Source organism: Abramis brama (genome assembly GCF_963993115.1).
Source record: "Abramis brama genome assembly, chromosome: 18".
Taxonomy (NCBI): Eukaryota; Metazoa; Chordata; class Actinopteri; order Cypriniformes; family Leuciscidae; genus Abramis; species Abramis brama.
The window spans coordinates 12,836,377-12,864,273 of record NC_139980.1 but is presented as its reverse complement, the minus strand read 5'-3'; the positions used below and the strand labels follow the sequence as shown (position 1 = coordinate 12,864,273).

Sequence of the window (27,897 nt, the reverse complement as noted above, 5' to 3'; positions counted from 1 at the left end):
AAAAAGGGACGCTTGTTATTAACGCTTGTTTTAAGTTGAAATTAAGAGAGAGGAAAAAACAAGAACATGTAAATGGCATTGTTAGACTCATTCATGAGTCATCAGACATGAGTCATGTCAGAAATATAATTAGGATATTATTATTTGTATTCATTATATTTGAAGTCCAGGAAGCTGGCTATAGCAATCAAGATTTAAATGAAAACATGATAATACAGAGTCAAAATCATCAGTAGTCTTTCTCTGGGAGTCGGACTTTCCACTAGATCACATGTCTGGAGCAGCCTCAGCATCATCAGCAGCTCTATAAAAGGGGGCTCAAACACAGAATGACACAGCCAGCTGAAAGCTGAAAGCGAGCCTGAACACACTTTCAGCTGCATTAAATACTGGATAATGCTGCTTAGAAGAGTGAGGAAAGGTAAGACAGATCTATAGCATGCATGACATACTGTACACCATCCTATTCTGAAATGTTTCATTTTTGAATGCAAGTGGTAATGAATTAAAACTTTTCTTGAGGTCTGGGTAGTTTATACATATAGGCTAGGCTACTATAGCCTACATTAGTAGGCTATACTATAGGCGTCGACAAAATTCTTAAAAGATTTCTACAAGCTGTCCATGCACAACAGACTGTAAACTGGGCATTTTGCTCCGCATATGTCTGTGGTGCTGCTGAACTGTGGCGCACGAAAAAACAAGTGACAACGTTGTTATTATTTAGACATTGAATGTCACGTCGTGAAATGACAATTCAGACCCAATAGGTTTTCCGAATCTCGAATCACAAATGTGGTGTTGACCAGTTTTGTCAGATTTAGGCTATATCTCGCACCTTTTTACACCAGAAAACAAACTGATTTTAGCATTATTTATTACTCATAATAAATTTGCAGCTTTTAGCGCTCTCTCTCTCTCTCTCTCTCTCTCTCTCTCTCTCTCTCTCTCTAGCAGCGAGCACAAACGCACACACAATAGCTTCTACATTTTGCGTTAAAAAATGGCATCTCCCGCCTTTTTCCATCCATTTTAACGATGAAAATGTGTGTGTTATGACGTTGTTCGTAGTAAAATGCATTATCACATAAGCTTTGTAGGCTATGTCAGAAAAAAACAGCCATGACATTCAGCGCAGCGCCATGACAGGAATGAAAGCGAGGCTGTGATCATCTCATTTAGCCTATAAAACGGTGCGTAGGATACTTACTAAAAGTGTACGTGCGCCTGAAAGCCAAAAAATATTCAGACTTATAAAACCGTTCGTACATAGGCTACGCCAGAACATGCGCAGAATTAACTTTATAAATCCCAGTCAGCGGAAGATTGTGCGCACATGCGTCTCCTCCCCGAAATAACCATAGGCATAAAGCTTACAACGCCTAGTTTTATTTTACTACATGATATCATCATCTGCATATCATTTGCATATGATTATTCATCCACCCGATAACATTTAACGGTAGAAGACATTAGGAAAATATGAAAGACGTGTGCCGTCACATTAAAAAAAACATTAGCCCATCCTTGCCTTGTTTTTGAATAAATAAATCAAATAGTTTAAAATATATTTCAGAGAAAGTTTTTTTCTCAATCTTTTCCACTAGCCAAATAGTATTTTTAATTTATTTATCTTTTTAATGGAAACAGATAGACCTTGTTGTGCATATTTGCACGAAACTATTTTCTCAGACAATCTGCTATTATCATGATAAGCAATTATCTCTGTAGTTAAAACATTAAAACACAGCATGCCAGAGGAAAAGTGTTCAAAAGGACTGCATCCACAACAAATATTTATATTTATTGAATATAAAAAAATGTTGTAACTTCTCAGTAATGCTTTCATGTAGTTTAAGTGTTTAACTCCATTAATGAGAATAGCTTATTTAATCTAAATGTTTAGCCTATCAGAAGTAAAACATAGTTCAAATCATTCTTTTATTTATTTAAACTGTTATTGTGAGCATGCACTGTATTTATGATTAGGACTCATGATGAAGATTTATGGTAGTTCAGCATGCGTCAGTTTCAGATAAATTTGCGTCAGTTTCACTAAACGGCCCAAAGCGCTCGCTGGCGCGGACATTTAAGAAGGGATGGATATTTGCTTCAAGTGATAGGATTGGTGAGTGAAATTATATTTGTATTATCTTTAATTTCCTTTAGATTTTCTGTCTAAAAGTGACCAAAAATACATTTAACTCCAGCTCACCATCGGTGTCGTCAAACTGCTCCATCTCCAAAACGTTCGTACGCGTCAGAGTTTGCGTGCAGGTGCGCAAATTTTCCCTTTTTTATAAATCACAACTTATTCTCTGAAGTGGCGTACGCTTCTTTCAGGCCCTGTTTTGTGCGTACGCAATAATGGTTATAAATGAGGCCCCTGAGCTGTGAGGTGTTTTCAGTGGCATCTTCTGTAAAAAAACAACAACAACAAAAAAAAAAACCGATGTATAAAGCTCCTCAATCACTTCCCATTTTCTAAAGTTCATGTTGTCTGGAGTTTTTTGTCTACTGAAATTTCTTGGAAAGATATTTTTAGTGTTTCGTCAGCAGAACAATCCAAAAAACATCTCGGTTATGTATGTAACCTTGGTTCCCTGAATAGGAAATGAGACGCTGCGAAGCCGTCGCTATGGGAGCACCTTCGGCTAATGTCTGAAACCCTTATCATGCCATTTCATTGGCCAGTAGTGCTTCGTCCTGCCCCGAGAATGTCACATATGCTTCATATCACATATGCTTCATGCGTAGTCCTAAGGTCCTCAAATAATCAAGCACCAAGTCTCGATGAGCTACTGCTAAATCCTGTAATTGAGCTAATATCAGCCTTACGAACACTTTATGAATGTTCAAGGAGCCAGAGCCAGTCCGAACGGAAGAACACGGTATTGGTAAGCTTTGCCCTCGGAAGCGAACCTGAGGATCTTCCTGTGTCTCTTGATGATCTGGATGTGGAAGTACGCAGTATCCAGTTTGGATATGACACAAAATGGACAGCATCTTGAATTAACCGTCATAGGAAGAATCCCTTTGAAAGGAGGCTGGCCTTTTCAGAATTTGATGGTGTAGCTGTGACGAACGGTACGTAACACTCACTTCGAGATCTCGGGCAGGCGTTGCCACGTGGCCAATTAATCCACCAGGGGCCTTAATCGTTCCATTTTTGGAACCTGCCAAACCACAGGTACCAATACATCCTCTGATTGAAGAGAGCCTCTGGCATCTGCGAAAACAGGTTGCACATGTGGAGAGACCACATTTAATGATCTTATTGTTATAGACTGAGCTCCTTGCATATGGCCCTGAGGCACATGAGTGGCGGGAACCTTTAAAACAGGAAGCTACCCAATCGCCCGATCGGGCTGGGCCACCACATCAACAGCACATGGCATGCGCACATGACCCTAGGGCTTTTCAACAAACTCTGAAGGCTGGAATGCACAGAGAATCTGAGTCATTGCTCGTTGAGAGGGCTCTGCCAAAAACCGACCCAGGTGCAATCTGCGGTGGGACAGTTAAGACCGGAGCCAGGAGGCCACGATGAGAGAGGCAAATACACTTGCGTGGTTCGTCCAAACTCTCCAATGGAGGGCCTGGCATCCAAGGACGAGTGAAGGAATCAGGAGCTGCTGCTGGGAACCTGAAAATGAGAGGCCTTGGCCGTCAAACTCAGGTCTATCCGTTTGCGTTGCCCCTAGCGAACCGTTGGACGAGTCCTATGACCCCAGTTTCTGCAAGGGGGTTCCATAGGCGATGGCTCACTTCATTGCACCTCACGGGGGCGCTATAGAGAAGACGAGTGTGAACAAGCTGAAGGCAGTTGCAGCTCGGCCTCCCTAGACCTGCGTGGGATGAGCTGGCGAAAAACAGCAGACTGCTGTTTCACTGCCTGAAACTTCTGCACCACACCAGTAACAGACTCTCCAAATAGTCTTAGACATTGAACAGTTTTATCCTTTTCTTTGATGTCAGTAAGAGTAAGCCAAAGATGGCGCTCTACTGACACCATTCCCGCCATGGACCTGCCTATTGCCCAGGCAGTATGCTTGGTAGCTCTCAGCATCAAGATTTGCATGTAATTTACACGTTGTAATTACAAGTTCTACAAGCTCTTGAAGGCTTTTTACAGTTCAGAATCATTACGGTAACTAGATGTACCGCAGGGCGGTACAAAATATGACCGCCGCTCAGGCCTGCACTGGCTTTCCACAAAAATAAATGACGTGGAGCAATTTGGCTGTATTGCGTGTTTATGTATATACCTAAAAAAAGTAGTAGTATGTGCATGTCTGTGTGTTTGTGTATGTGTGTGTCTGTGTGTGTGTGTGTGTCTGTGCGTGTATGTGTGCGTGCGTACATGTGTGTGCGCGTGTGTGTTTGTGTGTGTGTGTCTGTGCATGTGGATTTGTATGTGTGTGTATGGGTGTGTGTCTGTGCGTGTGGATGTCAGTGTGTGTGCATGCTTGCGTTTGTTTGTATTCCTGCATGTGTGTGTGTGACAGTATCATCCTAAACCAGCAACCCTTCGCTCAACACCACCATCTACAGGCCGATGAGTGTACAGTCACTAAATGTGCACATAAATGAATTTATTTTATACCCCCCCATGGATGAAATTCTACGAAACTTAGCATACCCCCAGAGGATGTCAAGTTAATCATACACATGAAATATGGTGCAGTTCTGAACATCTCAACTGAAGATAGGGGCGATTAAAGTAGAATAATATTGCATTTTCATTTTTTATGGGAGGGGCGCAAATCACAAATGAGTGATTATGGGCTAGGTTGATGTGGGCCCTTAAGAGCAACATACCATAAAAATTTCTTCATCCTCGGTGCCACGGTTCAGGTAGTTATTTAGGAAAAACTGCATTTTTTGGGTTTGGGGGGGCCCAGCGCGGGGGGGGAGTGGCCCCCTGGGACCAAATGAAATTTTTCCGTAAAAGTCTAGTGGGGCTACATGCCCACCAAATTTCATGTTCCCCGGTGTTTCGGTGTCCCTGGTATCGTTGACGAAAAAATTCAGTAGATGACGAAAAAAAAAAAAAAAAAACTTTGACAATCGATTATGGGCTAGGTTGATGTGGGCCCTTAAGACCAACATACCATAAAAATTTCTTCATCCTCGGTGCCACGGTTCAGGTAGTTATTTAGGAAAAACTGCATTTTTTGGGTTTGGGGGGGCCCAGCGAGGGGGGGGAGTGGCCCCCGGGGACCAAACGAAATTTTTCCGTAAAAGTCTAGTGGGGCTACATGCCCACCAAATTTCATGTTCCCCGGTGTTTCGGTGTCCCTGGTATCGTTGACGAAAAATTCACGGGGGCCCCAGCGCGGGGGGGTAAGTGGCCCCCAGGGACCAAACGACATTTTTCCGTAAAAGTCTAGTAGACCAACATACCATAAAAAATTCTTCATCCTCGGTGCCACGGTTCAGGTAGTTATTTAGGAAAAACTGCATTTTTTGGGGTTTGGGGGGGCCCAGCGAGGGGGGGGAGTGGCCCCCGGGGACCAAACGAAATTTTTCCGTAAAAGTCTAGTGGGGCTACATGCCCACCAAATTTCATGTTCCCCGGTGTTTCGGTGTCCCTGGTATCGTTGACGAAAAATTCACGGGGGCCCCAGCGCGGGGGGGTAAGTGGCCCCCAGGGACCAAACGACATTTTTCCGTAAAAGTCTAGTAGACCAACATACCATAAAAAATTCTTCATCCTCGGTGCCACGGTTCAGGTAGTTATTTAGGAAAAACTGCATTTTTTGGGGTTTGGGGGGGCCCAGCGCGGGGGGGGAGTGGCCCCCGGGGACCAAACGAAATTTTTCCGTACAAGTCTAGTGGGGCTACATGCCCACCAAATTTCATGTTCCCCGGTGTTTCGGTGTCCCTGCTATCGTTGACGAAAAATTCACGGGGGCCCCAGCGCGGGGGGGGAAGTGGCCCCCGGGGACCAAACGAAATTTTTCCGTAAAAGTCTAGTAGACCAACATACCATAAAAATTCTTCATCCTCGGTGCCACGGTTCAGGTAGTTATTTAGGAAAAACTGCATTTTTTGGGGTTTGGGGGGCCCAGCGCGGGGGGGGGGAGTGGCCCCCGGGGACCAAACGAAATTTTTCCGTACAAGTCTAGTGGGGCTACATGGCCACCAAATTTCATGTTCCCCGGTGTTTCGGTGTCCCTGGTATCGTTGACGAAAAATTCACGGGGGCCACAGCGCGGGGGGGGGAGTGGCCCCCGGGGACCAAACGAAATTTTTCCGTAAAAGTCTAGTAGACCAACATACCATAAAAAATTCTTCATCCTCGGTGCCACGGTTCAGGTAGTTATTTAGGAAAAACTGCATTTTTTTGGGTTTGGGGGGGCCCAGCGCGGGGGGGGGGGGAGTGGCCCCGGGGACCAAACGAAATTTTTCCGTACAAGTCTAGTGGGGCTACATGCCCACCAAATTTCATGTTCCCCGGTGTTTCGGTGTCCCTGGTATCGTTGACGAAATATTCACGGGGGCCCCAGCGCGGGGGGGTAAGTGGCCCCCGGGGACCAAACAAAATTTTTCCGTAAAAGTCTAGTAGACCAACATACCATAAAAAATTCTTCATCCTCGGTGCCACGGTTCAGGTAGTTATTTAGGAAAAACTACATTTTTTTGGGTTTGGGGGGGCCCAGCGCGGGGGGGGGAGTGGCCCCCGGGGACCAAACGAAATTTTTCCGTACAAGTCTAGTGGGGCTACATGCCCACCAAATTTCATGTTCCCCGGTGTTTCGGTGTCCCTGGTATCGTTGACGAAAAATTCACGGGGGCCCCAGCGCGGGGGGGGAAGTGGCCCCCAGGGACCAAACGAAATTTTTCCGTTAAAGTCTAGTAGACCAACATACCATAAAAAATTCTTCATCCTCGGTGCCACGGTTCAGGTAGTTATTTAGGAAAAACTGCATTTTTTTGGGTTTGGGGGGGCCCAGCGCGGGGGGGGAGTGGCCCCCGGGGACCAAACGAAATTTTTCCGTACAAGTCTAGTGGGGCTACATGCCCACCAAATTTCATGTTCCCCGGTGTTTCGGTGTCCCTGGTATCGTTGACGAAAAATTCACAGGGGCCCCAGCGCGGGGGGGGAAGTGGCCCCCGGGGACCAAACGAAATTTTTCCGTAAAAGTCTAGTAGACCAACATACCATAAAAAATTCTTCATCCTCGGTGCCACGGTTCAGGTAGTTATTTAGGAAAAACTGCATTTTTGGGGGTTTGGGGGGGCCCAGCGCGGGGGGGGAGTGGCCCCCGGGGACCAAACGAAATTTTTCCGTACAAGTCTAGCGGGGCTACATGCCCACCAAATTTCATGTTCCCCGGTGTTTTGGTGTCCCTGGTATCGTTGACGAAAAATTCACGGGGGCCCCAGCGCGGGGGGGGGAAGTGGCCCCCGGGGACCAAACGAAATTTTTCCGTAAAAGTCTAGTAGACCAACATACCATAAAAAATTCTTCATCCTCGGTGCCACGGTTCAGGTAGTTATTTAGGAAAAACTGCATTTTTTGGGGTTTGGGGGGGCCCAGCGCGGGGGGGGAGTGGCCCCCGGGGACCAAACGAAATTTTTCCGTAAAAGTCTAGTAGACCAACATACCATAAAAATTTCTTCATCCTCGGTGCCACGGTTCAGGTAGTTATTTAGGAAAAACTGCATTTTTTGGGGTTTGGGGGGGCCCAGCGAGGGGGGGGAGTGGCCCCCGGGGACCAAACGAAATTTTTCCGTACAAGTCTAGTGGGGCTACATGCCCACCAAATTTCATGTTCCCCGGTGTTTCGGTGTCCCTGCTATCGTTGACGAAAAATTCACAGGGGCCCCAGCGCGGGGGGGGAAGTGGCCCCCGGGGACCAAACGAAATTTTTCCGTAAAAGTCTAGTAGACCAACATACCATAAAAAATTCTTCATCCTCGGTGCCACGGTTCAGGTAGTTATTTAGGAAAAACTGCATTTTTTGGGGTTTGGGGGGGCCCAGCGCGGGGGGGGAGTGGCCCCCGGGGACCAAATGAAATTTTTCCGTAAAAGTCTAGTGGGGCTACATGCCCACCAAATTTCATGTTCCCCGGTGTTTCGGTGTCCCTGGTATCGTTGACGAAAAATTCAGTAAGGTGACGAAAAAAAAAAAAAAAAAAAACTTTGACAATCCCTATATGACCGCTTTCGCTAGCTACGCTAGCGGCGGTCATAATTACAACATTTTTAGAATAGCATGGTAGCACATCCTGACAGATTAACCACCAGTGGGACACTTACGCCCCAATATTCAAACAAAGGGATTTATTTCTTTGAAGAATTTACAAGATTAATGTTTTAATTAGTACATTCACTGTTGTGTTCTTTCTGCTTTCAGAAGAAGACCTTGAAATTTGTGAAGAAATCAGAAGCGATGATGGCATAGCTGATGAAGTTCCCAAAGCACAATGTCAGAAAAAACAGCACAAACTCAAAAAAACTGAAAATATTCAACCGAATAACTTAGGTAACTTAGGTAAAATAGCAGATTGTGTTGTTCATGTTTTGGTTGGTTTGTTTTGTTTTTATGTGTCATCTTGTTGTCTACATTGCTACATGTTCCATTTATGAAATTATAAGTCAGTGAAGCTCAGTTTCTTATACTTATAGAAACAGATAAGTTTCTTATCTGTTAATTTCTGATTTATACTTTAGTTGTGGACCTTGATGCCTATGAAGGCATAGCAAGTTCCTCCGGTGATCCCGAAGAGGAAAGACAGAAACATGGGATCAAAATGAAAATGAAAATTCCTGACTTCATGAAACGGCAGAAGAATTCAAAATCCCACGAAACTCCATCAGGTAACAGACAATCTTTTCATGAATTCAAAATTACAGGAACTATTTTACAGGGGTTTTAAAACTGGGTTATAGAAACCCAACAATATATATATATATAAAAAAATCTAAATGCCCATTTATACATTTTATCCTCTACATTATACATTTATTCCCTTGTGTGTGGTATAGCTGGGGTTTTCTCTTTGATGCCAAGGACTCTTTAATATGACCCCTACTAAAATATATTTAGCAGCTGTATATTTTCATAAACATCTGTTTAAACATATATAAAAAATATTGAATCAGAAATGAGGATGTGGCGAGCAGGACGAGGCCGAGGGCCGTGAGAGAGCGGCTTGAGGCCGATGGCTTGATTACTGATGAGTGACACGACGAGGAGAGAGAGCGGCTTGCTCGCAACAGAGGGTTATTTTTCAGAAAAAAAGTTGAATATAACAGAATTGTCTTCTCACATACTGCAGTGGAACTGGATTTTAATGGAAACCTTGAACAGAACCATCTGGCTAAAGCACAGCAGCAGCTTGTGAAAGCTGAGGAACGTCTCTTCGGTTCAAATGAAGTGGCCAGAACAGAGGAAGTGGAGGACAAGCTGCAGAGAGACTATGAGATCTTTAATTTGCGACTGAGGATGGCCATCCATGATTCTTTCAATGAGGACAATCAGGAGACACTCAAGAGTGCTTTGACTTCAATACTTCAAGAGGAGGAACAAGACAGACGTTGGGCGGAAGTGGCTGTGGATCAGCGTCCAGTATGGAGGCCCACAGAGTGCAGAAAGATGCATGACAATCTACTTCAGACGGTCGTAGAGGTACGAATGAAGACTGCAGATGAACAGGAGAATAAAGCAGACAAGCTGTCTACCTCCTTGAAGACAGTGGTGTGTCGAATGGGCCAACAAGTACAAAAAGACCTGCTTAGAGTGGTCCGAAATCTGAGAGGGTGTTATCCACCAGACTTTGACATCTGCAGAACGTATGCTCAAATCTACCATCAAACCTTCTCCATCAGACTCCAAGAGCTCGCCAGATCCAGTATTGATTTTGAGGATTGCCTCTATATATTGAGTTGGATTGTCAATTACTACCCAAAGTAAGTGCCAATTAGCATTTTCAAAATCATGACCTATTACTTCCTAAATTATGAATTATTCAACATTTTCAGACACAGTTTCAGAAATGTTAATATTCGTTAATATGTTTTTTCTCAGAGATGTATTGAAGCACAAAGAACTTGAGGAGCACATCAACAATTCATCGATTGGACCTTTGTTACCTGAAGAAGATCTTAAGAGATTAGAGGAACAGTACTTCTCATACAAAGAGGTCATTCAGTACATGACTAATGTTATTAGAAAATGGTTAAATCAATAGTAAACTTATTTCAGAATAACACAATTGCATAATCTAACAGATTCGTATAGAACCACATTTCCAGAAAAGTTGGGACATTTTGTAAAATAACGTCAAATCAAGAATCTGTGATTTGTAAATTCTCTTTAACCTTTATTTAACTGACAAAAGTGCAAAGAATAGATTTTTCAATGGTTTCACTGACCAACTCAATTGTATTTTGTAAATATAAACAAATTTAGATTTTTGATGGCTGCAACACACTGCAACAAAATTGTCACATTAACTTTTACCACTGTGTCACAACACCTTTACCGCAGCCTATGTTGAATGTTCCTTTTATACCCAATCACGATGCCGCACATATTACCAATTCACCTGCTAACTGTGGACTGTTTCAAAACAGTTTAACTTGGATATTCTGTAATATTTTCACTTTTATTTTTTGGAGTGTGTTGCAGCCATCAAAATCAAAATTTGTTTATATTTACAAAATACATTTAATTTGGCCATTTACTTTTGTCAACTGAATAAAGGTTCAAGAGAATGAACACATCACAGATTCTTGGTATTATTGCATTTTACAAAATATCCCAAATTTTCTTAAATTAGGGTTGTACCATGTTTGCCCTCGGTGCGTCCATTGATGCAATGCACCACACCACAATGACTTGAGGCTGCCTACCAAATCCATTCATCCCGTTGTCAGGAGTAGCACAACTGCATGTGGTACATCAGAAAGAACAAGGCATCCATTTACTGTAGGTGAATCACCACTATATGCAATGTGGAGCATCCAATTTAGGAAACTTCAATGATTATAATGTGTTCTATTTGCTTTTGACCGTCCGAACAGCTCACATCTGGTGTAGATATATGGTATTAGTTAATGTTCTTATTACTCTCATATCATTTACAGCTTTAGTTTATAGCCTAATTCCTGTTGCTTATTTTCTCTCATTAGAACGAGATCAGAAAGTGGCTATCCAACGTTCTTGAGAAAGAAGTGAAAAAGTGGAGTGATGGCTGCGATCCAGAGATCATGGATGGATACTACTTCAGTAACCTTGCTGTAGATGTCTTACCAGTAGGTTATAGGCTCTACTCACTCTCTAACCATAATCTTAATTTAGTCATGTATGTTGGTATCATAAAAAAAAAAAAAAATGTTTTTGGCTTTATGTGGTTAGCCACTGAAGTGTAACCATTTTTGTTTTATAGCTTGTTGATGCAACTGTGAGAGAGGTCAACACACTTTTGAGCTGTGAAAGTAAAGCCTGGATTCTTCTATGCCAGCTGGACAGCTTTCTTCTGAGGTAGATAATAATTCACTATCTTTGTCACATTTTCATGCATTAAAATAAGACTGACATGCTCTCTCCTTTTTTCAATGGCAGCTATATGACAAGTCTAGAGGAACTTCTCAAAAGAAAACCAGAAAACATTTCTAAAACTCTCAGTGCTGGTCTCACTGATATTTACCTGTTTAGGTGAGTTTAAATGATAATTTTTCTACCTTACTGCAGCAATTGTAAAATATGTATATTTTTTAAAGGCGCAGTAAGCGATTTCTGAGAAACTCTGTTGAAAATTTAAACCAACATCTAAATATTTTCTAGATGTCTGTTCTGTATATGAGCTGAAAAATAAAATAGTGTTTGAACATATTGCTGGCTGTGTAAATAGGAGAAAAAATAAAGTGGGTTCATTGAACTGATTCACAGAGCACCAAAACACTCTTGTAGTCAATCAGCAGTAGGGTGTTGTATACAGTCATGATGGGGGAGGAGAGAAAGTGAGCAAGCGGGACATTTGTAGAAAGACTATAGGAAGAGAGATGGCTGAGATATTACCAAAGAGGAAAAGGTCAAAAGAATATAATTGCAAGAAGAAGGGTTCCGATCAGGCAGGAGCTAGAACCTGCTTTAATATTGGAAAAGCTTTTCAGAGTTGGAGAGAGAGCGGAAGGCATAAAAATGGATGCTGAGGTTGCTTTGTTTCCGCTTGATACTTGAGCAACAATGGTTTTTTGCTGTTTCACAGAAGATATTCTGGTGTTGTTAAATCACAGCTGATTCATCCATACTTGTGCGAGCTGTCTGATTTGGAAGCTGTTACATTTTGTGTTTGTTATATTGGGGGTGGAGCAATGAGGGGGTGGGGCAAGGTACCCAAACCTTCTTTTGGGTAGGGGTGTGTTTGTTTGGGTGTCAATTTCAAATGGTGCATTTAAGTCATGTCGGAAAAGATCATATTTACAAGTTGAACGTACATGAACGCCACCAAAAAGTTGTTAATACCAGTGGGAGACCCGATCTGAACGAGCAGTGACATTGTCAACAAAATAAACTTGCCTGCTCAAAATATGATAGCTTGTACATGATTGTAATAAAACAATATGATAAAGTTTACGGTGGCTTCCTAAATAATTAAAACATATAAAAGCAATTTTTGTACTTTATTTTCTAGAAGAAGAGTTAAAAAATGTTCTGTATTTTTGTGTAGTGTAATTAAAAGAAGGTAAACCGCCATCTTGCTCCAACAAAAGTTACTTAAACGCACCTGACATCGTAAACACGACTTCCCAGAGAGCAAAATATCATGTTAGGTGCTTCTCACTTCTTATTTGTGCATCCTTGTTTCCTTCCCTCACTTCCTTTCCTCGTGTCTTAGCTCCACCCCTTTAGGATGTGAGGGAAGGATACACCTGTGTATCCTCGCTCATGACTCCGAAGCTTCCTCGCTCCTCGTTCCTCGCCTCATCGTGGTGCAATTAGAGAGTTGAAAAGTCCTTGAAAGATGACTGAGTTCGATCGGTTTCTGAGTCACGGGCTTGTGGACGTAGGAGCGAGGAAATGAGGAAGCATCAATTTGAGTAGCACCGAGTAGCACCCTGTGTTTCAAATTGCTTACTGCTCCTTTAATTGACAATAGTATAACGTCTTATATTACTCATTTTTGAATTTTTATATAATTTTTATATTAAACTTTATGTAAACTACAGCTCTCTTTTAACCGGAAACATGCAGTCTACTATCAGTATTTAAATTAGATAAAATTTAAAAAATGTCATTAAATTAAATTAAAATATAGCAACCATTATTTCTCTATATCCTCAGGGATTATGTACAAAGTGTACCAGAGCATCTTTTCTCAGAAGACACTAGAAAGGCTTGTCTGTCCACATTAGCAGACCTCAAAAACATCTGTCACAAATACTTCCTCAGTCGGACTCACACAGAACTGAAGGTTAGTAAAGAGGGAAAAAATCATGAGAGTACTTTTTTACCTGGAGATACTGCCCTGATAATTTTTTATTTTTACATGTCCATACTGGGAAAATAGCATTGAGCTTTTCTTCCATGTTTGTGATGCTTCTTTACAATTCATATCTTAAATTAAATCTTACATTTTGGAAATAACCAGACTTGTTTATCTGTACAGCCGATGTACCGAAAGCTGTGGACTCAAGCCTGGTTTGCTGGACATTGTGAGGTTGTGGAGGAGCTGATGAAGGCGCTGGAGAATAACATAGATCAATTCAAAGAGCTAAAGCCTGTCTGCCGAGAGGTCAGAATCACTTTTACAGCAAATATTGTTTCTGACAGTCCTATAACATGATGTAAATCGACATATAATCTTAAATTGTTCACTAATGTGGTGATTAAGATACAGTTATAGATATATATTTGAAGATCACATGTCTCTATGTGTGTATAGGAACTGCTGGCCGAGATGCATGTAGAAGTAATGGTTGAGTATGTGAGACGAATGATGAAGAGAAAACTAAAACTGAAGGACAAAGAACAGCAAGATGCAGCTGCTGAGTTCATCATCCATGACAATAGTCAAATCTGCTCTGTGTTTGCCAAAGTGGTAAGATCTCATCCAGACGCTGCATGTAATAAACATATACACATGCATCCAAAGCATGCGCAATCAGGATTATCATCCACATTCAAATTTAGAAAAAATTAACTTTTGACTCTTACTTGCAAACACAATCCAACACCTTCTTTATTCTGGAACCATTTAGGAAAACGCTGGAATTCCTGGCTCATAGTGACACATGGTTTTCACTATGTTTTTTTTTTTTTAATCCTCTAATCTCTCTCCTTTACATTTCTGTTCTCTGAATTGTAAATCAATAGTGTAGTGGATGTTAAAAGTAACACACACACACACACACACACACACACGCACATATAAGCCATTATATGAGTACATAAACATTTCAAAAAGGGCAAACAGATTAAACTACAATGTTAGTTTTGCTGGTGAATATAGCAGAGAAATGTGCAAATAATTAAGAGTTAATTGATTCAGGGTTTTTTTGTGTAAATATGTAGGCTATGTTCTGTGTGTTTTTATCAGTTTCCTTCTGCATTGGAAACAATACAATAATAATTAAAGCCTCAGAGGCTTTAGAGTGTTGTAGGGTTAATTTGTTCAAATTATTTGAAATATTTAAAACATTTGTGTGCATGACATACTAACTGTAACATACAGAGGTCTGGCACCATTGTTTTAGACACAATATGACATTGAGGCACACACAAAATATGGACCTTTTCGGTGTATTCTCTTTACATTATTCTCTTTGTTTGAAAGAGCATGAATTGTAGGAAAGAAGTGGGAAATTTGTATCTAACAATAGAATTAGTTTTCTAAGTGAAGCACCCTTCTCTTCTCTAGGGATCCGAAGAGAAATGGCTCTGTCAAATACTGCCCAAATTATCAGAGATTCTGCGACTGCAGGATCCTGGGAGTTTGCAACTTGAGATTGCAACACTGGCAAGAGACTATCCTGACATTAGGTGAGTCTGATAGATGTGAGCGAGCAAGATGCAGTTATTTAACCTGCTGGGAAAGAAACCAGCAAGATATCTTATTTTCACATGTCTCATTCTTTATACAAATAACTATTTACAACATACATATTAGTAATAATGTCATTAGCAAAATGAAAGATAAACAATCAATCTTCCAGTGTTTGTCTTTTTTATCAGTTATCTTTGTTGTCACTCTCCACTAGTGAGCAGCATGTTCTTGCTCTCCTGAACCTGAAGACCAACCTTTCAAGCTCAGATGTGCGTAGGATAAAAAGGTGTTTGAGTGAAAACAGAGGCACACAGGACACTGAGTCCTCCCCTGCCTTCTTCTCTAAAGTACTGGTCAAACGAAAAATCATCTGAATGCCATGTTACATCCATAGCTAATGTAATCAACTGTGATGCAACTTGTGATACATAATCAGTATTATGTTATTTAATATTTATTATTAAGAGCTCAGCGATGAATATAGAATAACTTATTCTGTTAGTTTCTGATTTTCACTCTACTCTATCACTAAGGTCAAGAATAAAATATTTATTTAGAATAAAATGTGCTGTTTCAACGTATTGTTAAATACAAAATGTGTTCATATGGATGTGTTGATGATTTGAGAGCACTGAGTTTGTCAGTTGAGAAAACCTCAGAAGTATGTAACCTCTAAAATGTCAAAAGGTATATATATTTATCTCTGTGTACTGTGTTTTAGTTTTATTCGAATGTTTGTCTGGAGTGACTGAATTGAATGCAGGGGAGAAGCAGCTGTAAGAAGATATTTAGGGAGCAAGAGAAAAACAATGTGGCTTGTGGGAATACATGGTGGGTGAAATTAGCGGTCTAGCCGAGACTGTTTTCACAACAGACTCTATATACATATTTCTATTTGAAAGATGTGAAAATAAAGACAATTATTTAAATGTTCTGGTAAAATGCATGTAGGCCTATATGTATTAGAATCCAGCTAAGGCCTTGCTTCACAATAACAAACTGTTTATCATAAGCCATCAATACAGAATGGTACATATAAAGTAATCCCACTGTCAGAGTAGACTGAATGTTGTTTGACTTTTTAGCGCAATTTTCCACCGGACAAAATTGCGATTGTTAACTCATGATTTCTGTTCTGTCTGTGCGCACCAATCTTGCACTTCTATCTACTCCTCAACCAGACCACCTAGAGACTTCGGGTTTTCGGCATTATGTTAAGGAAGGTCTAATCTCGGGAACGCACAAAAAAAATCCAGGAAAAGATTTACTATCTCTAAGTGTTGTGATCCCATGAGGTCAGAAAATTGCGCTAAAACACTCAACGAGTTTTTATTACTTGTTTTTTAATCTTTGCTGTCACTGTATGTCTTTCTCCTATAGCTAAATAAAATTTGTCATGGAATGAAAGTTTTGATGGTCCTTTGTCCCCTATTAAAGAGAAGGGCACATGAATTAATATATATACTGTATATATATGTGTGTGTGTGTGTGTGTGTGTGTGTGTGTGTGTGTGTGTGTGTGTGTGTGCTGGGTCAAATAATTTATAATAAAATACTGCAATATTCCATGAAAATAAGAATGGTCAATTTTGATTTCATAGTGAAACTGAATCACTATAACCGGAACTAGGATAACTAGATTCAGTAACGTTAAAACTACTTTTGAACAGCCAGTAAACATTTTCCTAATTCTATTAATAAATTATTACCATTCTGCTATTCTGGCTATATTGAAAGTTTGCTGTTGTGTTTTTCAATGTTATTGATTTCGACAAAAAAATTAGGACTTAGATTGCCGCTTAAACTCATAATACAGTACAATACAGTTCCTTGCAATGAAGCGAATGAGCTGCAGAAGTGTATAGTGTTTGATTGATACGTTATTTCTGTTGTTTGGATTAATATTCGCTGATATGAAAGATGTATTGTGCTGCTGTCGTTATGGGGCTCCGCACAGCACAGTTTTACTACCCCACCCCCCTTTCGGCGCCCCTGAAAAAACTGTGAGGGGTTCAAATGCTTTACAGCTGAAAAGGTTGTAATTCTGGTTGTCATTCACTTATTTAGTGGACCATATTAGTGTATAGGGAATAGTGAATTAGGTTATGGGGTAATTTCGGATACAGTCCCAGTATGTGCCCTTTACACCCGACCACTTGTCTTCTTAGCCTACATGACGTCCCATTTCCTGTATTTGGTCAAAGCGTGGGAGCGAAGGGTGAAAGTGAGTAAAACTTTACCCAATGGGACTCACTTACACTTTAATACTTAATAACCCAAGTGTGGGAACTGGCTCAATCTCAATGATTAGGTACTGGGGCGGACTTAACCAATAAGCGAGGTAAGTGGTCGCATTAGGACCCCAGGGAAACCCAACAAAGAGTGGGGGAAAAGGCCCCCCCTTAAGGAAAATGTGACATTACTGTGAAACAAAACATAAATGTGACTAGAATTTCCATCCCAGTTTTGAGTGACTATGGCAGGAGTTATTCACCAAATATTAAAATTGCTCAGCCTTCATAATTAATTAGCATTTTGACTGAAAATATTTCTGTACAAAGGGTGCCATTTTCCTGCCATTGTCCTGTCCAAACTTTTCTCCTTCCTTATCTCTGCATGCCACTCTCCCTCCACCCTTCCTCTCCCCCTGAGTCAAGTCACTAAAAGTTCACTGAAATTGTCTATATATCATAGGCGGTCAAAGGCGATTCTAAACGAGCCAAAAAGTCGAGACAGGACCCACCGTCAAAATTTCTGTCCACCACTCTAGTTCATCCAAAACAAACCAGAAAAGAGACTCAAAGTGCTAAATACCGGAATTATCCTTTAATTTCATTGCAGTCATTGGTTTAATGAGAAATATTGAGAACTTCCTGTTCATCCTGTTCTCCTCTCTGGGTGATGTCTCTTCAAGATATCTCCCGAAACCAGGTGCTACCCCCTGGGGTACATGAATTGACCCAAAAATATTGGTACAACCCTTTTGTTCTGGTCTGGGTATTTAAGGCTAGGTGACAGAGACGGTGAGAGTGGTGAAGATAATGTCCAGGGATGAATTGCACTTGGCAGCACAGGGACACTGAGGACAGCCCGGAAATCCGATGATGAATGACGTTGATGATGGTGATGAACTCAAACCGGAAACCAGGAAGTATGTAGCGCGGGTGACAGAAGTGCAGGACAATGACGAACACACAGGCTCTGACGACAGGCAGCAAACACGGGAAACAGGCGGGAAACAGGCAGGAAACAGACGGGAAACAGACAGGAAACACACAGAACATCCAACAACGCCCTGACAAAGACAAGGTGACAACAGAGAGACTAAATAGGGTGCGTAAATCAGCTGCAGCTGGAAACTGATCAGCAGCTCCGCCCATACACACACACACTCAACAAGACGAGAGAGGAGACAGCGAATATATATACCGTGACAACAGAGCAGTCTTTGGGACCCTTTAACCAGGAACATCCCCCATACAGTGCTGTTTCAGTGTTTTCCTATTGGAAAAATTGCTTACTTCCATTCCATTGCTTACTTTCAGAGTCATCTTATAGTCATCATTCAACTGATGTTATGTATTTATTATTTCTGAATTGGCTTTTAATCATTTACTTGTGTAATTGGCATGATACATTTTTACCTGACAAATAAATGTTACATCTTGATTTATTCTGAAGTTTTCTAAAATCATTATTTTAGTAGATTATGAGGAGGCTGGTGCTACCGCAGCTCTGTGTCCAGGACAGGTCAAACTAAAGGCGCATATGAACGGAGCAGTAGGCACGTCATCTGAAGACCTTTTGATTTCTGTCTATCACTGACTTGGCAAGTTGTACGGAAGTGGCTAAATAAACTACACTTTTTTGTATGAGTGAGCAATAGGCAACCAACTTAAGAGGTATTAGCAAACCCTGCACCCTCTGACCAAGACCAGACTGGCGAGGCTGTGTCCGGGAGATCCACGTAAACCCGGGGCGTGTGACTCTGTGCGGCATCGGGTCCCTTAATGAATTAATAATTGAAAGTATGGGATGCTCAGAATAATCAAAGATCTAAATTAATTCATAATCATTATTTATGACTATTTTCTAATAAGAAACACGATCTAAATTTGATTATCATTTGATATCGGATTCAGATTAAGTGTAGAGCTAAAGTAATATTTAAACTAAATTCCAATAAATTAAGTGAACTTCACTGGAGCGCTGGAAAGACATACACGCATTAACCCTTCGCCCAGACCGTTGGATTCCGTCTTTGGGCCAATGGCTGGTCCTTACAATACATATGATATAACTAAGCCATGCAAACAAATATGTTGTAATAAATAAATAAATAAATAAACATTAGCCATTCACTGTTCATTCATGCACATTTCGCAGATGAATTCACCTCGAATCTCATTGGAACAATCTACATGTGCCCACTTTTGGCACCCCTCACACTTTATCCAGTCCCCCCCACTAATTGAAAATAACTCCCCACAGTAGAGGCATTCTGTATCATCTTCTTTATTCTTATTCTTCACTTTTTTTGTGTGTGCCTCTGTTTCGTGCAGCTATCTTGTCCTCCAACATTTTTTTATATGGCGAGGAGGTCAGCACAACTGAAGATTCACATGCCCTCTTTCGTGGCCTCTTGTTTTTTATTCTTGGCCTAGGGGACAGCTCTTCTAGAATCGAGTGCATCGAAATCGAATCGAATGCAACAGCAAAAGGGTGCACATTTGTGTGTTGGGGACCAATACATGGAATTGCTTAGGGCTCCTAAAAGTCCACTCCTTATTATGTGTTCAACAATTCAACTGCGAATGGTATGGACTTGCCAATTGGCACAATTTTTCCACTTGCAGTCAGGATGAGTTGAAAACGCCATCAAGGCAGACACTTTCTGCTTCCATAGAAATGCATGGTGTTGTCACGTTTATGGACGTTTATGTCACCTTCATGGACTTTTAGTTTGTTTGTCTTCAGTGACATTTCCTTTTTTCTACTTTCCCGTCACTCATCACCATGGACACTAATCCTCCATCACAGCTGCTCATCATTTAGTTGTATCTAGGGGCTGTTTACACAACACCGTTTTCAACTAAAAACTTTAAACTTTTTATGCGTTTTGGCCATTCATTTACACGACAACGGTGTTTTGGGTGCCTGAAAACGCAAACTTTTGAAAGTGTTTCAAAGTGAAAGTTTTTGAAAACGGTCTCCGTGTAAACAACAAAAACGCGAATCTCTGAAGACGATGATGTCATGCACATGCATATTACGTGTTCAGTCTATAGTTTTTCATCGCCATCTAATAGCCTGGCAGCAGAATACAGCGTTTTTAGTCCTTTTCGGATCCGTGTGAATGGGGTTTATTAGTTTAAATCACTCTCAATGGCTTATAGTATATGTGACCCTGGACCACAAGACCAGTCACATGGGTCACAATTTTGAAATTGAGATTTATACATCATATGAAAGCTGAATAAATAAGCTTTCCATTGATGTATGGTTTGTTAGGATAGGACAATATTTGGCCGGGATACAACTATTTGAACATCTGGAAACTGAAGAACAACAGCAAGATGCAGCTGCTGAGTTCATCGGCCACGACAATAATCAAATCTGCTCTGTGTTTGCCAAAGTGTTAAGATCTCATCCAGACCCACACATGCTTGCATGTAGAATAAACACTCACATGTGACCAAAATATGCACAGAAAAATGCACTACATTTTCATTTTCAATAGAGCACAAAAATATAAATCATAGTATTTCCTACTGGATCTTGCTTGCAAACACAATCCAACTTATTTATTTCTGGACAATTCAGGGAAACCACAGGAATTCCTGAATTGTGTAGTAAGACATGTTGGTGTCATTATGTTTTGGATTCTCAGAAACCTCCAGTTTTGTAGCTGACTGTATGCATTTGCTGGAATTTCCCTCTCAGGCTGTTAAATAAATCTGGCTCTTATGTTAATTGGTTCAAATTTGTGGGTGCTTGAAATGCTGCCAATAACACACAGCTGATATAAAGTCTACATTTTTATAAAGCTTGTATATTTAAGTTAAGTAATTTCACTTAAATGACAATTAATAGGTAATTTGCATTGCCATTTAAGTGATATTATTGAACTTAAATATACAAGCTTGATAAAAACAATCATTCTAGAAGAAAATTTCAGGCTTTTGCATCTGAACTCTTCATATACAAATATGATATTTGTTTGAAAATATTTATTTATAAAGAAAACAGATATGTTTCTAATTCTGAGTATGTGAATCTGTGTGTGGTCCACTGGTAGTGTACATAGGAATCTACTTACAAATCTTGAAGTAAAGTAAAACAGATGTGTGCAGAGATGCAATAACTTCTCTCCACTCAGTCCCTGTAGCCTCAAAGTCCAAAAAGGAAGAAAACAGGGTGAAACAGAGACAGAAAAGTCAGGCTGATTAAATTTATCTTGCAGTATACTTGAAGTTGGTCCATTTTAGTACACAAAAGTACACTTAATACACTTAAAGTTATGCTTTACTACAACTTAATTATAACTAAAATATACTTAGTACTAGTGCTGTCAAACGATTAAAATATTTAATCGTGATTAATCGCATTAATGTCATAGTTAACTCGCAATTAATCGCACATTTGTATCTATTCTAAATGTCCCCTGATTTCTTTTTGTCCCATTATTTTTTCTCATTTTAATGCGCTTATCAACATGGAAAAGTGGATCGGCTTGCTTTGTGCAAATGATTTTTTATTGAAAACAACATTGGCATATACTGTAGTGTTCAATTTCACACTAACATTCTCACTTGGAGCAAATAATCGCATTTGTGTGTTCTTGGCCGTCAAGTGATGTTTCAGACTGGACGTGCTGCGATGATAGCTCAGTTCACAACGACAAAACACACAGATCACTTTGGTATTGTCAATGGAACCATTTGGCAACTTTTTAAAAGTAAACTTTCCATTCTGAATCTTATTGGCATCCATTTCGGCGTCTCGCGCTCGCCATCCACTCAAAACGTAAACGTTTTTTTTCCCACCAAGGTCTTTTAGGTTGCATACTACTACAAGAGCCATATAGGCCACAAAGAGCGGATGATGCATCAACAGGATCTCATTGTTGAAACTCGTGAGAGCTACATAAAAAAAAAAAAATCATTAGATTTACCATGGTACAGTGAAGACAGTCATCAATAAGTGGAGAAAGTATAGCACAACAGTGACATTATCAAGAACAGGGCATCCCTCCAAAATTAATGAGAAGACAAAGAGAAAAAATGGTCATGGAGGCTTTCCAGAGGCCTACAGCAACATTAAAAGAGTTGCAGTTCTTTCTGGCCACTTCTGGTTGCTTCTTTACATTTGACAATTATCTCCCGTATTTTCATATATCTGTCTGGGCTATGGACTTTTTCAACTAAAAAAAAAAACAATCCAAACCCAGCTAAACTTGGCTAAAATATATTCAGTGTTGGAAAAGCATGTGGGGAAAAAATTATGGTCTGATGAGACCAAGATTGACCTTTCTGGACAAAATCGTGGAAAAAACCCCCAAAAAGTATGCTTTGGGGCTGCTTTTTTCAGCTGGAACTGCTTTAGTGAAGGTGGAAGGAATCCTTAATAGCTCCAAGTACCAGACAATTTTGGCACAGAACCTTCTGGCGTCTGCTAGAAAGCTAAAAAATGAAGAGAACTTTCACCTTTCAGCATGACAATGATCCAAAACACACATGTAAATAAACAAAATAATGGCTTCTGCAAAGAAATATGAATGTTTTGGAATGGCCCAGATGGAGACAAGATCTGAATCTATAGAAGGACCTGAGGAGGGCCATGCACAAGAGAAGAAATGCCCTACTAGCAATTTCACAGATCTGGAACAATTTGGCAAAGAAGACTGGGAAAATATTCCCAAGTCAATATGTGTCAAGCTGATAGACTCCTATTCAAACTGAGTGTTGTAGTAAAAACAAAGGGTGCTTGAACTAGTTCAGGGGTGTGCACACTTGCAGATAGTATTCCAAGTTTTTTATTTATTTTATTTTTTCTCTGAAATCTGTCACTTTGGTTTTCAGTGGCATTTACATCACAAACACCGGGTTTTTTAATAGTGCTGTGTAGACTTTTTATACACTGTATTGTTTTAGACACAATTTGACATTGAGCCCCAGACAAAATATGGACCCATTTAATGTTTTCTTTTTACATGGTTCTCTTTGTTTAAAAGAGCATATAAATTGTGTGAATGCAGAAAGAGTTTGTGTAAAGATCATATCACTGCAAATATACATTATAATTAGTTTTCTAAGTGAAGTACCATTCTCTTCTCTAGGGATCCAAAGAGGAATGGCTCTATCAAATATTGCCCAAATTATCAGAGATTCTGAGACTGCAGGATCTTGGGAGTTTGCAACTTGAGATTGCAACACTGGCAAGAGACTATCCTGACATTAGTCTGATAGATGTGAGCGAGCAAGATTCAGTTATTTTACTTGAGAGGCAAATACTAGGCCACAGCCAAAACCATTATATGATGTTTCACTCTCTGACCTGACTGCCCAAAATTATCATTTTTATCAGAATAATCTATTTTCAAATATCTTGTTTTCTTTAAACAAATAACTTCTCGAATAATAATATTTTACAAAATCAATATTTTTGACATTTGTATTAGATGGCTTTAGCAACCATTCTCTTCTCTAGGGATCCAAAGAGGAATGGCTCTATCAAATATTGCCCAAATTATCAGAGATTCTGAGACTGCAGGATCTTGGGAGTTTGCAACTTGAGATTGCAACACTGGCAAGAGACTATCCTGACATTAGTCTGATAGATGTGAGCGAGCAAGATTCAGTTATTTTACTTGAGAGGCAAATACTAGGCCACAGCCAAAACCATTATATGATGTTTCACTCTCTGACCTGACTGCCCAAAATTATCATTTTTATCAGAATAATCTATTTTCAAATATCTTGTTTTTTTTAAACAAATAACTTCTCGAATAATAATATTTTACAAATTCAATATTTTTGACATTTGTATTAGATGGCTTTAGCAGAATGAACAATATTTTTGAATTTAGAGTTTAGAGAACCCTATAGTGTCTGTATTGTTTCATCAATGATCTTTGTTGTTACTCTCCACTAGTGAGCAGCATGTTCTTGCTCTCCTGAACCTGAAGACCAACCTTTCAAGCTCAGATTTGTGCAGGATCAAAGCGTGTTTAAGTGAAAACAGAAGCAGACAGGACACTGAGTCCTCCCCTTCCTTCTTCTCTAAAGTACTCATCAAACACGCAGGATACTCTCTGTTACAACTGTTGCAACTAAAAACACATTGATATTATTCTTTTAAAGTTTTTCTCTAATGATTTACATGTCATTGGTCAGTCCATCTCAAGTGGTCCAATGGAGGTTTTTTTTTTAACCTATTCCCGATTTTCACATTTTTTATTTATTTAATTGGTATTGGTAATTGGTATTGCAAAACCACTACTTTTTAATTTTTATTTTGCTTAATCACAGCAGCTATCTTTGAGTTATGGCCACAAAAATGTTTGGTTATGGACATTCACAGACACCTCAATGTCTCACCCCAAGTCTAGAACACATTACAAGGTACATACAGAAACTGTAAATAATCGGTGACATTTGTATACACTTTATATACATTTTTATACTTTTCTTTACATATTTTATAATTTTTTTTTTTTTTACATATTTTTGTATATTTAACTGTTAACAGAATTTAACTGATCACTTTTCCCCATAAATATAAGCTTTAGTCTTACAATCTATAAATAAATATACAAGTATGTTTAAAAACAAGAAAATATCTAGACATATACGGGGTGTTCAACCCCTGTATATGTCTAGATATTTTCTTGTTTTTAAACATGAAACTGAAACACCTATAGACCACAATAATTTATTAGCATGGTCTAGGCCAGGGCCTCCTTTTGTGGCCAATACAGCATCAATTTGTCTTCGGAACAGATATGAGTCTTTCACAGAGAGATTTTTGAGCCATTCCTCTTCTAGAACAGTGGCCAGGACACTATGTGCTGCTGGTGGAGGAAAACATTTTTTGCTCCTCCAAAATACAAATACTGGTGACTGTGCAGGCCATGGGAGATGTTTAACTCCACTTTCATGTCCATCAAACCATTCTGTCACAAGTCTTGCTGTGTGTATTGGTGCATTATCATGCTGGGACATGACACCCTCTTCAGAATACAATGTTTGAACCATTAGGTGGAGATGGTCCTGCAGAATGGTCACATCAAGCACAGTAGGGAATGCCATGATATTGCAGCCCAAACCATCACTGATCCACCTGAGTGCATTCACTCTGGGCAGCAACTTACAGTCCAGGTGTTAAGACTCTTTTGGGCTTCTCCACACCGTAACACCCACGGAAAAGGGAAAGACAGTGGACTCATCAGAGAACAATACATGTTTCACATTGTCCACAGCAAGATTTGCAGTGTTGGCCTGTTTGAAACCGACTGGTGGCATTGGCTCGAGGGACCAAAGGTTTGGCTATAGCAGCCAAACCATGAATATTGACTCTGTGGAGCTCACGACGAACAGTTTTGGTGGAAACAGGAAAGTCGTGGTGCACATTTAAGGGGCAGCTGCGGTTTTATTTTTTTGGATACAATACTGGGTTAGTACCTGGACATCCCATATGCCATAGATCTCAATACACCACAAAGACTTGAACCGCTTTCCGACCAAGTAGTTACAGGAACTTAGTTCTAGGAACTGTCCACTTCTAAACAGTTCTAAGAACTACTCTCCCCCAAACTCGGTTTTGCTGTTTGCGTTCGCACCATAGACTGTAAAAAATATGGACAAAGCGTCTGTGACGTCACCCATAGACTTTCTGAAGAACGGTTTTGAAGCCGTTTATGGGGGGTATGGGCGGCGCCATCTTGGAAAATCTTGGGAAATCCTAACCCCGCCCACCTTCTGGCCAATCCATATATGGGTAAAGGATGCAGCGCGCGTCACTCAGCTCGCTCTGCTACTCCGGTTATCTCTGTATATTTTAGGCAACGAAATATGTTATAAAACACCATACTAACTCTTTTTGTTTTCATTTAAAGAAATCTTAAACATTATAGCCACACAAATGTGGTTCAGGCAACGCGTATTGATTATATTCACTGCATATAACGTTTGCCTATTTATAACAAAACGAAATATAAAACACAAACCTGCCTCTTTTCGTTTTAAATATAATATAAAAATATTAAACATTTTAATATGGTCCAGGCAATATGTGCATTTGTACTAAACAACAGATGTTGCAGTAAACAACATTACAGATCATCTTCGTTGTATTAAAATTTAAAATGACAAAACTCAACCCAGTCTCTTTTTGTTAAATTTCAGTTTTATCAATATTAGCTATTATAAAAGTATAAGTAAAAGGTACAAGAAGATATACAAATAAAGCAAACAATTCAGTCAAACATACAAAGTCAGCGCTCTAGTCTAACCATACAACGGTAAAGTTAAATAGCTTATAAAGTTATGAAACGGTCACGATCCACACTAGGAAACACAGGAGAAGATCCAAATGCAGTAAGTATCTTTAATGAGGGAAATCCGTTACTCAAAATCCAGTCCAGGCAGAGGTCATAACCAGGGTAGCAATCAAACATAAACATAAACAAAACAACGGGCAATAACAGACTTAGAAACAGAACTCAGAAGTGGCGCGATAATTACAAGGACTCCGTGACACATACTAAAACAGACAGGGTTATATACACAGGGAAATGACAATGCTAATGGGGAAATGGCTGAGTGCAATGATTAGTGACAAGGGACAGCTGAGTGCAATGAAGAACAAGGATCGTGGGGAATGTAGTTCAGAATGTGACAGACACCGTGGGGAAGGAGGACATCTAGTGGTGACCCAGGGAACTCAAACCAGACACTGTGACATAACCCCCCCTCTACAGAGCGGCTACCAGACGCTCCAAGACATGACAGACAAAACAAGAGTCCAGGCGGGAGGTGGACTGGTGGAGGATCAGGGGGAGGGATGGGGGCCCAGGTCCATGGAGGGAAACGGGGACAGGGAGTGACAGTTCATCTGGTAGCCAGGGCGGAGACGACAGTCCATCGGGCGGCCAGGGCGAAACAGACTAAAAAGATTAAAAACAAAAAGGGAGGGTGTAGTATGTGAAGTTTTTATAGGGTACATGAGCTATGAGGTTAAGATGTACATACCACCCCCTTTAAGGTGCTTCAACTGCCAACGATTTGGGCATGTGGCAGCAGCGTGTAGAGGGAAAATAAGGTGCAGTAAATGTGGCGGTGAACACAAATATGATGAATGTGAAGAAGGGGCAAGGAAAAAAATGCTGCAATTGTCGTGGGGATCATAGTGCTGCATATGGTGGGTGTGAGGTGTACAAGAGAATGCAAGAAGTGCAGAAGGTTAAAGTGTATCAGGAAATCACGTATGCTGAAGCAGCCAGGAAAGTACCAAAGACATTACCAAATGCAGTAAACAAGAGTAAAGACAATGATGGATGTGTAAAGTGTGACAGGATTCAGGAAGAAACTTTGATAGTGAGCAAAATAGGCTTTGTGCTTTTCATGGCAGAAATCATTAATTGCTCAGCCCAGACGACTAGTAGGACTGAAAGGATTAAGATTATAGTAAAAACTGCTGAGAAGTATTTGGATGTGAAAGGGTTACAGTGGGAAAATATTAGAAGAACCCTTGAGGAAACTCAACAATCACAGTCATGGGTTGGATCCTCTTAATGGTGTTAACAATACTCCAGTGGAATGCCAGGAGCTTAATTGCGAATGGCCAGGAGTTTAAGAAATATGTGGAAGATGTTAAGGAGAAGCCCAATATTATT

The 27,897-nt window shown here is 40.2% G+C and overlaps 1 protein-coding gene across 6 annotated transcripts; it reads left to right on the top strand.

Annotated features, from left to right (window-relative positions):
• The first annotated feature begins 275 nt into the window (after positions 1–275).
• tnfaip2a (tumor necrosis factor, alpha-induced protein 2a) lies at positions 276–16,410 on the top strand. Of its 6 annotated transcripts, none has more exons than XM_084090664.1 (14): positions 288–421; positions 2,030–2,128; positions 8,370–8,504; positions 8,684–8,830; positions 9,292–9,922; positions 10,041–10,155; positions 11,147–11,269; positions 11,404–11,498; positions 11,580–11,672; positions 13,302–13,431; positions 13,627–13,752; positions 13,903–14,058; positions 14,878–14,999; positions 15,218–16,410. In XM_084090664.1, exons 1-14 carry the CDS (start codon positions 397–399, stop codon positions 15,375–15,377), a joined length of 2,157 nt encoding a protein of 718 aa, XP_083946790.1. In that variant the 5' UTR covers positions 288–396; the 3' UTR covers positions 15,378–16,410. The 6 variants fall into 6 exon arrangements, with proteins under 6 accessions (XP_083946794.1, XP_083946792.1, XP_083946790.1 ...); XM_084090665.1 differs by having other exon boundaries at positions 8,367–8,495; XM_084090663.1 differs by having other exon boundaries at positions 8,367–8,504.
• The last annotated feature ends 11,487 nt before the right edge of the window (positions 16,411–27,897 follow it).